At 47.2% G+C, this 13,779-nt stretch overlaps 1 protein-coding gene across 1 annotated transcript in view; it reads left to right on the forward strand.

Annotated features, from left to right (window-relative positions):
* The first annotated feature begins 925 nt into the window (after window positions 1-925).
* LEKR1 (leucine, glutamate and lysine rich 1) overlaps window positions 926-13,779 on the forward strand; it is a 178,930-nt gene continuing 166,076 nt past the window's right edge. Inside the window, exons 1-2 of the mRNA XM_040974853.1 lie at window positions 926-1,313; window positions 4,075-4,164. Coding sequence (XP_040830787.1) covers window positions 4,117-4,164 — 48 coding nt within the window. The 5' untranslated portion in view covers window positions 926-1,313; window positions 4,075-4,116. The remainder of the gene's footprint in view (window positions 1,314-4,074; window positions 4,165-13,779) is intronic.

A 13,779-nucleotide genomic window follows, 5' to 3' on the forward strand; every position in this document is an offset into this window, starting at 1 on the left:
TTCCTTAGCTTTTTTGGAAGACCTGCCTTCTGGACCTTATTACATAATCCCCACACACTGGAGACTGGATTCGGAGTGAATCACTATTAATCATACCGATGGCTGTTTCTGTCTGGGTTAGTCACAGAGCCTCATGGCATCTTGGCACGCAGCGCTCGCCCTCAAAAAAGACTTACTTTATGAATGAATGTATGAATGAAGAGAAGCTACTTATGCGCAAGAGTGGGCAGCCTTCCCTAATCGGGAGCTCAAGCGCCTCAAAACATTTTCTAAGTCTTTCGTTTGGATTCCTTTTGAAGAAAGATGAAAAGCTACCAGAGCTGTCTGGTGGTAGTTTATTCTTGCGCATCGACTAAGAGCAGGGTTACCTTTCACGACCTCTGCAGGTTTGTCTTTGTCTCCACTGCCCACCGCTGTGACGGCGGGGGTGGGAGGCAGGGCTGCCTACGACCTGTGGCCCACCCGGCGCCTCTGCGGTGCCCTGTGCCAGGCTCCAGGCCGCCCCTGCCGCCCTCGTGCAGCCCCGGCCGCCCTCGTGCAGCGCCGGGTGCAGCGCTCCTGCCTCCGACCCCTAACACGCTCTCCCACTCGCGCTGGGCGGGGGACGGGAGCGCGGCAGGAGGCGTGGGCCGTGACGTGGCCGCGCCCTGACGTCAGGCCGACGTGCAGCGCGGTTACCCGGGAGATGGGGAAAGCCGTCTCCCCACCCCCACCCCCGGCGGAGTCGAGGTCTAGGTGAGAGACAATGGCTTCCTTCCGCCCCCGGATGACCCAAGCCTCAGTTCCGGAGCGAGGGGAGTTCGCACCTGAGGGGAGAGAGGAGCCGCGGCGCCGGGGCCGGTGGCCTCGAGCCCTCCGACCCACGCAGCTCCTCAGCCCCGGGGCCTTCTCCCCCGCGCCCCTTCCGGCCAGCAGGTCTCCAGGGACAGATTTCAAAGCCCTTCCCGCAGTTGGTTTCTGTTTGGAAAAAGCCCGTCGCCTCGGGAAGGTCTTGGGACGCGAACTCGCGCTTCACCTGCCCTTGACCAGAGCTCGCGGTGGGTGATTCACTGCAAGGGAATGGCTCAGCCTTGGGAGCCGAACGTGAGCCAGTGGCCCCGCGTGACACAGGGCTGCGGAAGTGAGCCCACGAGGACCTTTCTGCATTTTTAGAATCGCTCTCCGGTGATCTTGGTAGAGAGCAGGCTCGCAAACGCCTACGTAGCTGCACCGCCTGGCACCGGCCCTGTGGCCCGCAGGCAGGCTGCCCTGCCAGGGCTCTTGTTCGCGAAAGCACGCGCACTAACGTACGTGACACGAGTCGGTTTAAACCGGTACGTTTTCTCAGCGGAAGGGCATGAGACCCCTTTTTTTTCTTGAGAGACCTGGTCTTTGGGAATGCTTTCTGCATTTCTTTGATATGTAGCAAATCTTTGAAGACACAGCAAGGCTTTTCTTGAAGTCTGGAAGCCCGGAAGCGATTTCTTTGAAATGTAAAGCCTTAGGAAGGGTGGCACCAGGATCTGCAGTCACCTTCAGAGTTTAGTGGCCTTCCACCCCGGCTGTAACCACCTGCTTTGTGTAAAAGCTGTTGCATTCCTTAGCGGGAAGGCAGTTAGCCCCAAAAGCTGCCCTAATTACAGCGTGCATTTCAGAGAGAGACTGTATATGTGTTGAATTTGCTTTATTGAAAATAAATGACCAGTTTTGAGGATCTATAAACAAATAATGTGTTTCCTTGATGTGCAAAAAGAGTGGGTTTTCTTTGTCATCTCATTAACTAGATTGGCAGTGATGTAGCTTGAAACCTAGATATTTTAAAATTTCCCTTTAGAGATTTTGCTTCATTTTATGATGCGGGTCCATAGGCTTTGGGATTCTCCCTCCTCCCCGCCCCCCCCCCCCCCCCCGTAAACTCTAAAATCTTAAAGGTAAAATTGCTATCTTTCTGCATGCTGACAGGACACTTTATTTTGTGATTTACTCTCAGTTGTAGCTAGCAAATGCCATAAAGCGGTATCCAAATTCAGTCAGTGAAAGTAACTGAATCAAGAGGTTCCACGAGAATTTTGTTTACCCTGCTGCCCACAGGCAGGTTCCTAACTACTTTTCGTCAGTAAAACTTGTAGAAGAGAACTTGCCGGGTGGTCTTTGGCATAGGAGTTAGGACCACATTTGCGCCGTCCACGTTGTCTGTTGGCTGGCTGGATTCTGAGGACTGGTTCCATTCTGGGTTGTAGCTTCTTGCCTCCTGCTGAGTCATGGATTAAGGAAGCTAGGTCACCCAGATGGGACACCTGGATTGGCCTACTTGCTCCTGGCTTGGCCCAGACGCAGCTCTTGTGAGCATTTGGGAAGTACAACTCCAGTTGGGAAATGTATGTCCTTCGAATTAAGAAGTCATTTTTTTTTTTTTTTGGTTAGCAATTTTAAGAAAAAGTATACTCCCAGGAGAGTTGAAGGTGAAACTTGTATTTTACTGCTGGAAAATGGACTGTTAAATGGCAGAGCTGAGCCTTCTGGGCTCTTGCCATGTGACTGACAGTCTGGCAAACATGAGCCCAGTACTTGGCTATCTAGACATGTGACCAGATCATTGCCAAACACACTCTCGGTGGTGTGATGCCTTCTGCGAGGGGATAGCTCGTTTGTGATTTTAAGCAGCTATTCCCTGCAATGAAGAATGTTGGCAGTGACACAGGGCATGAGGGGTTGCCCCTTCCCCCCGTGGTTACACAATGACCAAGACAGTGCCAGGACTCTTTGTCAGTGGCACCCTCCCTCTCTCCTTGCCTTCCTGCGCAGAGCATGTGCCACTTTAGTCTTCATTTGTCAGAATCTGCCCTGAGCAAGCCTGATCCCCCTCAGGAAACTGCACCAGCTCCCCCACCCCCATCCAGAAGGCGGGACCCTCCTCTCCGGAACCCTCGGCCTGCTCTAGTCTGTAACCAGCTCGAGCCCTCAGGCCTTCTTCCTCGCTGTAAAATTGTGCCTTTGTTATCTGACCCTGCTGCCCCTCTCCTCCCCCAGCTCCTCCGATATAAATAAACACCTCTTACTCAAGAAACTTGACTGCCTATATTCTTTCTCCATATTTGGGGAGGATTAAGACAAAAGAAAATTGAAAGGGCTCTTCTGGTCTCCATGGTTTTATAAAAACTTACATAGTACAGTTTTTTTTTTTTTAATTGAGTTACTTTTACTAAAAAATGATAACCTTTTAAACTGTGTGCATAAACTGGCGTAATGCCACCTTGGAAGAAGTCGGCCCCTCTGATGCTTTGATGGCTCTTCAGGGTCTGGTCACCTTTTTCTCCTGCACATTATTTGAGCCAGCATTCGGGCTGTAATTGCTTTTCTTATCTGCTGAACTCAGATACTATATTTAGAGCTTTTTCCTAGTAGTTTCCAGGAAAAAGCTTTTTTTTTTTTTTTTAAATGGCACTGTAGTAGATGAGTCTATTTAAAATTTTACAGTCATTCTGTATGCATATACAGTAGTGAATTACACTAAAATTACTATTTGGGCCAGCTCGCTTGCCTGATAGCTAAGTCCTCGCCCTGCATGTGCTGAGATCCTGTGTGGGTGCTGGTTTGTGTCCAGGTGCTCCACTTCCCATCCAGCTCCCTGCTTGTGGCCTGGGAAAGCAGTTGAGGATGGCCCAAAGCCTTGGGACTCTGTACCTTGTATGGAAGAACTGGGAGAAGCTCCTGGCTCCTGGCTTCAGATCTGCTCAGCTCTGGCCGTTGGAGCCAATTAAAGAGTAAACCAATGGGTGCAAGATCTTTCTCTGTGTCTCTCCTTGTTTCTGTAAAGCTGACTTTCCAATAAAAATAAACCTTTAAAATTACTGTTAGACTGTACAGTTCTAGCAATAGGGAAAATACCATTCGCAACTCAGCAATCTCTGTAACTTTTTCCTGTTCTGTTGATCTAATAGATGAGAAAATCCCAGTTGTACCTTTTAACATCACATCCACGCATCTGTTGCAACAGGTGTAGGCATCCTTCCCCAGGTACTCCTGAGAACCTACTCATGATTCTAATTAGATTTTTTTTCTCACATTACTGATTATTGTCATCTATGTTTTTAGGTTATTTTGCTCCAGAGCTCTCCCAGCTTAATTTTGGAAATTATGGATCGTCACATTCCCATGCACGCCTTACCTGAGGAAATCCAGAAGGTATGAGTCTCTGTGGAGTTCCTGGGGCATGGCACCAGGAACGTTTCAACGACCTTGAGAGGAGTGCGTTTTTGAGGTTTTGTACTTATTTTGTCTACAGAATCTGCAGTGAACTGGTGGAATGGGAGAGGAAAGAATCTCACTGGGCAAAATTGTATAATCCGTCTCAGCAAGGAATAGTTTGTCCTGTGAAAGAGGACAGGTCCTTCCAGCGCAGTGTTTGACCAGGTCGCTTGGGTCCTTAGGCAAAGGAAGGACTCAGAAATGTGCTGTGTTGGTATCTTTATATGATGCTAGATTTCTGAATGGTTTTTAAAAGATTTATTTATTTTTATTGCAAAGGCAGATATACAGAAAGGAGGAGAGACAGAAAGGTCTTCCGTCTGATGATTCGCTCACCAAGTGACCCTAACGGCCTGCCTGGGCTGCGCCGCTGATCTGAAGCCAGGAGCCAGGAGCTCCTCCGGGTCTCCCACGCGTGCGCAGGGTCCCAAGGCTTTGGGCTGTCCCCGACTGCTTTCTCAGGCCACAGTCAGGGAGCTGCATGGGAAACAAGCCGCTGGGATTAGAACCGGCGCCCATATGGAATTCCGTTGCATTCAAGGCGAGGATCTAAGCCGCTAGGCCACCACGCCGGGCCCTAGATTTCCGAATTTCGAACACAGTTCTATTTATACCATTTCTCTCCACTTACTGTATAATCGGCATTATTTTAAGCCCTTTCGTATACTCACATGAAATGTAGATGTATGTAAATTCATTGAATGTTTTTAATAGTTTTTCGTTATGTTTGTGCTACTATCTCTTCCCTGTCAGTCTATATTATCATCAGACAGATGTTATCAGTAGGAAAGACTCTCTCCCTTGTTCTCATTTCCTGCTTTTTAAATTTTTTTCAAAAATTAAGATTTATTTGTATGTTTGAATTGCAGAGTTACAGACAGATAGATATCTTCCATCTACTAGCTCACTCCCAAATGACTGCAACCTCTGGGGCTGTGCCAGGACAAAGCCAGGAACCAGGGCCTTCATCCAGGTCTCCCCTGTGGATGCAGGGGCCCCAGCATTTGAGTCACCTTCTGCTGCCCTCCCAGGCATGTTAGCAGGGAGCTGGACTGTAAGCGGAGCACCTTTGACTTGAGCCAGGGCTCATAGGATACCAGCATGGCAGGCAGTAACTTAATGTGCTGAGCCACAACACTAATCTCTCCCTTTGTTCTACTTGAGCATTCTCCTAATCCCTACCGTAAAAGCTCTAGTAAACTACTTCTTGTGAGGCAGTTCTTCTCAGGAAGTATATCGGTCCACTTTCCTTTTTCATAAGTAAATACAAACTTACGAACATCAAGTGCTTGAAGTTGAGTATTTAATGACGCGCCTATCAGTGGACTCATTTGGTTGTCTAACATATTTTAAAAAAAATTATATACATATTATTTGTCAAACTAAATATGGGAGAAATTTTATCTGTGCATTCCTTCAGTCCTGGGGTTTTCATCAGACATTCTTTGTTTACTGCAATGAGCGGAATCAGAGGCATTCTTCATGCCTGCTCTGGAAGGGTTCAAGGGTAGCCTTCCTTTGCCTCTTGCGTCTCCCATCCACCCTTCCCTGGTAGGGGTCTTTCTGCATCTTCTTGCTGGGCTTCCTGCGAGCCTGCCGGAGAGTACTTAGCTTACGGTTTGCAAGGGGACAGGAAGGAATCAGTGGGGCCTGCTACGCCCCCTGTCAAGGCTGTTGGCTAGGCTGCACTGTTGGCTAGGTTGTTCATGTTCTGATGTCAGAGTCTGCCCCTCCTGTCCTTACAGCATCTAGCAGCTACTTCGGGGTTTTTCTACAGCCTGTAGCATCCTGAAAAATCTTTCCCCATACTTAGTTTCCTTGTTGTTAGCATTTGAGAGCCCTCTTTCTCTGCGATGGTCCCATCTGCACACACCAGTGAGAAGGCATAGCTAGAGCCAGGATAGAAGTTTTTGCTCTTCCCATAGTTCCAGTGTCCTGGTCTGGACTGTTGTCTAAGTCTTTCTGTGCGGACAGCCCAGGAGAGGAACTGTTAGCCTCTGCAGTTGCTCATGCTGCACTCCACTGACCACTGGCCATGAAGCTGCTGCCACCTCTGTGTGAGGCAGAGTTTCTTGTCTCCGATCTGTCACTTCAGAGCGATCGTCTGTTAGGGTCCTACGATGCTGGCAGCAGTGGGCCAACGTTCGGAGTCTTACAGAATCTTAGAATGATGCTCAGCATCTATAACCTTCAGCCACCATCCGACATGGTCCCTTTCCTTTTTAAAACAGATTTGTTCATTTGTTTGAGAGGCAGAGATTTGCAGGGAAGAGGGAGAGAGAGAGAGAGACCTCCCATCTACTGTTCCACTCCCCGAATGATAACAAAAACCATGGCTGGGCCAGGCCAAAGCCAGGAATCAGGAGTTTCTTCCAGAACTCCCATGTGAGTGACAGGGGCCCAAGCGCTTGGGCCATCTTCTGCTGCTTTCCTAGGCCGTTAGCACGGAACTGCATCAGAAGTGGAGCAAAGAGGACTCAAACCAGTACCCACTGGGGATACTTGAGTCACAGGTGATGGCTTTACCTGTTATACTGTAATTCTGGCCCTACAGTATTGTCTTTTTGTATTTGTTAAAAGAGGTATTTTTATTTATTTGAAAGACAGAGTTACAGAAAGAGGGAGAGGCTGAGAGAGAAATATTCCCTTCATCGGTTCACTCCCCAGATGGCCATAATGGCTAGAGTTGGGCCTGTGTGAAGTCAGGAGGAAGGAGTTTCATCTGGTTCTCCCACATGGGTGCAGGGGCACAAGCAGCATTCTCTGCTGCTTTCCCAGACATGGAAGCAGAGAGCTGGATCAGCAGTGGAGCTGCTGGTCTAGAGCTGGTACCTGTATGGGATGCTAGGCAGCGGCTTTACTCACTATGCCACAACACTGGCCCTAGTGTTGTCCATTTGTTTCTAGATTTGCCACTTGTGCTGGCACCCAGACAGTGGCTGTCCCATAGTTAGCTTCTCTGATCAGCAAACAGGTGGCTATAGCTCCCCACAGGCAGGGTGGCCATCCTCGGAACACTGTATGTAACACTAAATGTGGTTGTTTTAATGCCCCAGCGTTTGGGTCAGGATCTCTACTTGTTCTTCAGGTAAACGTGCACTCAGTTCACAGAGCTTTCTGCATCAGACAGCCCCAAAGGGCGTGGAGACTTCAGACAAGGGCTCCTCTAGCCTTTTCAAGGCTCGATGGCATCGTTCATCCACTCACAAAGGCTGATTTCTTTTCCTTCTAATGTATTATAAAGTGTTTTTGCTATTAGACCAGTATTAGACCAGAAGCTGGCCATTCTCAGGAATGCCTGTCATTTTTCTTATTGGTCTTGAACTGAGACTAGGTACAGATTGCTGAATTGCAGTCTTAGAAAAGGCTCGCTGTCCTTGGGTTACACTTTCCTTGGAAGTATGTGCTTTTGCTTTCTTAAATATTTTAGAAATCTTTGCCAGTTAAATAGCATTTTTTATTTATTTAAAAGGCAGAGAGAGAGATCTTTGACTCACTGGTTCATGTCCCGAGATGCCTGCATTCAATGGTTGAGGCAAGCTGAAAGCTGCGAGTCAGAAACTCGAGCTGGGTCTCCCACACAGGGGACAGGGAGGCAGGTGCTTGCCTTCCAGGGTGCACATTAGCAGGAAGCTGGACAGTGAGCAGAGTAGCCAAGAATTGAATGGCCACTGACACGGGGTGCAGGTGCCCTAACCACTGGGCCAAAAGCCTACCATTGTGCTGTCTCTTCTGGTCTTTGGATCTTCTCTCTCCTCTGGTAATTCAGGATTTGCATGAGGTTTTTATCAGAAGCCCCTTTGGAGGGGCTAGGAATAAGAATGGCATTCGTGTAATACTTTCCCTTTTTTCTAACAGTAGTACCCTCAGGTCTGTACTCAAAATGTCCCCCCAAATTTTACAAGAAATTATAAATCTGTGGTAGAATGGTCCAACAATACTACAAATTTTGCTGAACTTTTGAGCTTTTGCACTTGAAGGCAGATAATTTTTGATACTTAGGATCTAGGAGAATGTAAAAAAATGCATCCTATAAGTCTTGGGCAGAATAATGCCTGCTGTACTATGGCAAATTGGACAACAACGATATAGGGATTGGGTACTATGAGATGGTTGTTTGAATTGGTTTACTCATGACCTTCAAGTCCTGTTCACACCGGTTTTATCAGGCCTGGGCTTCTTAACAGGTGGCAAAGGGTGAGGCAAAGGGGATCTGCAAGACCTGATCAATAGCTGATGGAGGAGTCTATTTAAACTTGGCAAGATCTTAGTGGTCACTTTGGGTCTTGAAGGATCCAGTCCAACCATGGGCCAGTGATCAGTCTACTTTGGTAGACTTTATAGGTTGGACCTTGATAGCCCATTGCACCTGACCATGAGACCATACTGGAGTGAAAATATTTGCTGAAATTACTTATTGTTTCAGTATCCTTAGGTGCTTCTTGGAGGATAGCCAGGAATTCTGCCCTTGGGGACTTCCACCTTTGTGTTTTTAAAGTTAGTTGATTCATTAGAGAAGGGGAGAGAGAGAACAAATGCTAGTCTCCCATCTCATGTTTTATTGTCTAAATGCTGTCCTTGTACTGGGAACCAAAGTCAGGAGCCCAGATTCCAGTCCGTGTCTCTCCAGTGTGTTCCAGGGCTTGAGCCACCTGCTGCTTCCCAGGGTGTGTATCAGCAGGAAGCTGAAAGTGGGGTGCAATTGTCCATGTCTGCTAATGCATAGTAGCACCCAATCTAGGTATATCAGGTTCTTCCTGAAGCTTGATGAAATGCCCAGGATCACGTGGAAAATACTGAATCAGAGATTGGTGCTGTTGGGCAGTGCATTAAGCCACTGTCTGTAGTGCCAGGCATTCTGCCCACTTTGAATTCTGGCTATTCCACTTTAAATCCAGCTCTCTGATAATGGCCTGGAAAAAGTAGCAGAAAATGGCCTAAGTCCTTGGTCCCCTGCCACCCTTATCAAAGACCTGGAAGAAGCTCCTGGCTTTAGCCTGGTATATCCCTGGTTGTTGCCACCAGTGGATCAATGATTCTTTCTTTCTCTGTTTTCTTCTCTCTCTCGAACTCTGCCTTCCAAATAAATCAGTAAATCTTGAAAAGGGAAAAGAAAAAGACAATCAGAGCTTTAGAACTTGCTTCTCCTGTCAGAGGCACGCACAATCTCTTTTTGCTGACCCTGCCTTAATGGTGCACTCCCTCAAAGAGCTCTGTAGTACACAACAGACTATGTAACTTCTATGTCAAGCAAAGAGTTGACTTTCTTCCCTTATCTCTCTAGGGTAACCTGAACCTTTCAAGGGGGGAGATTTAGAGCCAATCAGCATCTGACCCCAGCAGTCTCCTGTCAAAAGATGTTGGAAGGAATTAGGTTTGCCCTGAGCTGAAGTGGTTCAGCTGGTCCCTTCTGCAGTAACACTGTTTGCAGTGTGCGTGTTGCTAAGGAGCTGCCTTCGCTGGTGAGCCACTGTTGGGCCTTTGTTTGGGTGGCTAGGGTTACTTGCCTGTAGTGGCTTTCCTCACCCTTCCTTCTAGGTTACCTGGGGCAGATTGGAGAGCCTTTTCATCTCTTTTTCATCTTCTCACATGCTGAAAACCTTAAAGGACTTTCTTACCAACTGAGAGAGATTGGTTTCATGACCAATAGCTCATTTCTAAAGCTTTGTCCGGATGCCTGGAACACTTTGAAATAAAAAGTAGGTATTCTGAATTCCTGACTTCCCTGGGCATCTGTTAGAGGGAGAGAGGACTGCTTATTCGTTGCATGCCTTTTGCTTTTTTTTTCTTTAATTTTCATTTTTCATGGTGCAGTTCCATAGGCTCAGGGACTTTCCCTTCCACCCTATCCTCTTCCCCTCCTGCACTGTTGTCCCCTATAGTATTACAATAGTATAGTTTCGCAGCAAGTCACAAGTCCATCATTCTGCTATATAAGTGTGTCGTAACATTGTCGATATAGACAATGCTACAAATCCAGCATCCTGTAGTCAAGATATACACAACAGTTCATTTGGAGTTCTTTTATTCAGAGGTGGAGTTGCGTACTGCAGTGTAGCTTCATTTCTTGATAGGCTTGTCTCCGTTATACAGATCCTCTAGATGCATATATATACATACATGTTTACCTATATGGCCTTGTTCTTGGATCTTGCATGAAGGTTGGCTTATAACAAGAGAACATATGGTACTTGTCCTTTTGGGATTGGCTTATTTCACTGAGCATAATGGTCTCTAGTTGGGGCTGTTTATTGTTATATGCCTTTTAGCAACATATTCCTGTAATGCTCTAATTGCTGGCACCCAGGGGTCCTATTGGGGCCCGGTGCTAGGCCCAGTCCCTTGCCTGGCCTCCACACCTGATTATCAGGTTGAGTGGCCTGCTGCCTCTCAGTTTCCATCCTAGCCTTTGCCTGCACAGCTGTTTTTTTTCTTTGCTGTCAGAGGGTGGTCATTAAGGTTGGACTGCCTGCTTGGATAGGATCATGAGTTTTAAAAAGGCCTGTTACTGGTGACAGGAATTCCTCAGGATTGCCCTTGACGCCTTTAACCTTTACCTTCCAACGGTACATGTCACAGGTGGCAAGTGGTTCCTACACATTTGATCAACTCTCCTTCCTCATCTAGAACCCGGCAGAGGGGGAGCAAATGTATGTCCCAAGGCTTTCCTGCGAGCTCCCTGGGAGGTAACTCTGAAAGTGCTCTGAGAAGTAGAGAGATGGGATTTGGAGATGGTGTGAGTTGAGCTTCTTCCATGGACAAGAGGCTGACTGTTGAAAAGGCGAAGTCGGGCAGGGCCTTATGTGCGTTGCCAGTGCTGTGAGTAGGCCACGCATTGTTCAGAGTTAGTTGCTGGAGATGGCTCGGGGCTTAGGATGCGTGCCAGGGTGGCCCTTCTCTATTTCTTCTTTCAATTACAGGTCTAAAGAGATTCTTTCCCTAGGGGGACTCTTTCAGGGGTAGGGGTTTCCTTTCAAGGTTTAGAAAAGGGAACATTGATTTTTAATTTACACAGGTTGCACTTTTCCTGAAGCCCTTTATTTTGATATAGGGCCATAAAACACTGGGCCCAGGGAATCTGTTTCCTTCTTTCTTCCTGTTTACAGCTTAAGTCCAGTTGTAGCATGGAGTTGTAGTTAAGAGACGCACCCAACCATTTTTCATGAGCTCTAAAGGAATATTGTGGCCAGACTGCGTTACAAAAAGAATATCACCTATTTTGTCATCATCAGGTCATACCCAAGGCACTCCCAATGGAATGGGATGCTCCCTCGGGTTATCTCCAGATGTGACTGTGACTTGCATTCCTTATTAATCACTTCTCATTCCCTAGGCTGCCTTGTGGCTGTGAGTTATGGATGTCACAGTCCGGGGCTCTGTGCCCACAGAGAGCACCGCTGTGTCTCCCGGAGAGGTTTCTGTCCATTGTGCAGCTTTCTTTGAGCTGCCTGTTCGCATTCATCATGTCATTGATTGAAGCTGATGCTGACAAGTGCTGCCTGTCCTTCAGATTTATAGAGCCTGCACTTTGCAGGAACAGGAAGGGAAGCCCAGTTACCAGAAAAGACATTCTAAATCATTCCATTTCAGGTTTTTTTCACTTTTTTTTTAATGAGGCATGATATAGTAAGAAGGAGCTCATGCCGTAAGCGAGAGACGTGTCATATTGATCAGAGAAGTGGTGTTTATGTGTGTGGACTCGGAATGTCGTTTCCCAGGCAATGAACTGAGTTCTTTCCACGTATTGGTGTAAGAGTGTTAGAGATTAAATGAAACAAAACAGGACCAACTGGAGGTCTGCCTGCATTTTATGCTCTCGTCACCTGTCGGCAAGAGGGTATGTGATGAAGGAGGGGTAAGCTCAGTCCTGCAGGACAGTGACTTGTGTGCTGTGTGGGCAGTGTCTGCTGTGAGAACGGAGGGAGTGCAGTCCCTGCGTGCTGGGGCGCTCAGAGGATGCCTTCATGCTGGAAGCTGGAGTGGTGTTGCCCTCAGCGCTGCACGTTGGTGGACAAGAGAGAGAAGGCATCCCAGGTCAAAGGAGCAGATGTTTTCCGATGAGAAGTAGCTGGCCATGTTGGAGAACGTTGAACAACTTCCGAGTTTGAAATACATAAAATATGTATTTACTTTGATAAGATTTTTGAGAGTGGTAGTGTTTTTTCCTCATGGTTGTGGTACTGCAAAAGTAAATTGTTTAGAAACTGTTAAAACCACGCATTTCATAAATTTGCAGCTAGCGTCCATATTGGGAGTGGCGGTGCGGCCAAGTGGGGCCTCGGCAGAAGCTCGGCTAGGGCCCTGGCCAGTGGTGCTCATCCTGCCCCTGTTCAGAACGTGCAGTACGGCGTTGACTTCTTCAGACCCAAGGTGGATATGTTCACACACCAAATATTTATTATGTCTGTGGTGTGCTAGACAGTGTCTCTATGCTTGATCTGAAGACAAGGAAAAAGTGTGCGTGCATCCCCAAACCTGTAAAAGCACAGTCAGGAAGTAGGTGTTGTTTTCCATACTTTCTCCTTTAGGTTTGCGTCATGTAGGCTCCATGTAATGCGATTTGTTTAGCTGTCTAGTGATCAGGCAGTGGGTTTATTTAGTCAGCTGTGTGCATTGTTCTTTATGGAAGCACACGGGAGGTATAGGGCCGTCTTCAAAAAGTTAGTAGAAAATGCATGTTGTCGTTAACTCCATGAATTTTGGCATTACCATTGTGTAGCCAATAGTGGTGACCAGAATAGGGAGGCTTGGAACCATTTCATTGCTAAGAGAAAAATAAAGAATATTTTTTTTTTTCACCATGACTTGGAAATTGTGCTCTATTTCTTTATAGAAGAAAAAAGGATTGAGGTGGGTGGATCAGTGTATCGCCACAGAGAGATCTTTCAAGGGCTTTTCTTTCTTTTTTATTCTTCTGTTAACTTTTTGTGTTCCTTTTTATGCTGGCTCCTCTTTCCAGAGGAGCCCCTGCTGTGTTTTCTTTTCAAGGAAGCTTGATCTAGAAAGGAATGTGAGAGGAGACCTTCCTATTTCCTTCTCTCTGCACTTTGAAAATAGAAGATTGCTAAATTACAATGTGATAGACTGTACTGCATCGCGTTGTTAATTCAAAGTGAGTAGTCCCGAAAGAAGAGTTGCAAGAAAATGTAAGGGCGTTGTGGGGGATGGCCAGCAAAGGAACAGAACCGATGGTTAGAGCAGGCGGTAGTTATACAACCTACTGCCTGATTAGACTCAGGCTGTTCAATGGCCTCCCGGCCTCCTCTCCCCAGGGCATCTTAGAGGCAGGCATCAGATCATCTTTGAGTCTCATTAGCAGGTCGTTTTGCTTTTAACACTGTTTCTGACCCAGCTCAGAACCATTTTAGACTTCTGTGCTCATAAGTGGTAGAAGACATGAAAGAGGTCCCGAGGCTGGGCAGCAAGACCAGGCTTTTCTCGTGTGTCCTCACCTCGTCTTGGCCTCGCAGTCTGCCTCTGCAGTCTTAGGCTAGCTGTAACCTGCGCCCTGACCACAGTCAGGAGCATGATTAGAATTTTCATCAGTATTCT

The sequence above is a fragment of the Ochotona curzoniae genome, unplaced genomic scaffold (genome assembly GCF_017591425.1).
Source record: "Ochotona curzoniae isolate NIBS_2020 unplaced genomic scaffold, NIBS_Ocur_1.0 contig_2599, whole genome shotgun sequence".
NCBI lineage: Eukaryota > Metazoa > Chordata > Mammalia > Lagomorpha > Ochotonidae > Ochotona > Ochotona curzoniae.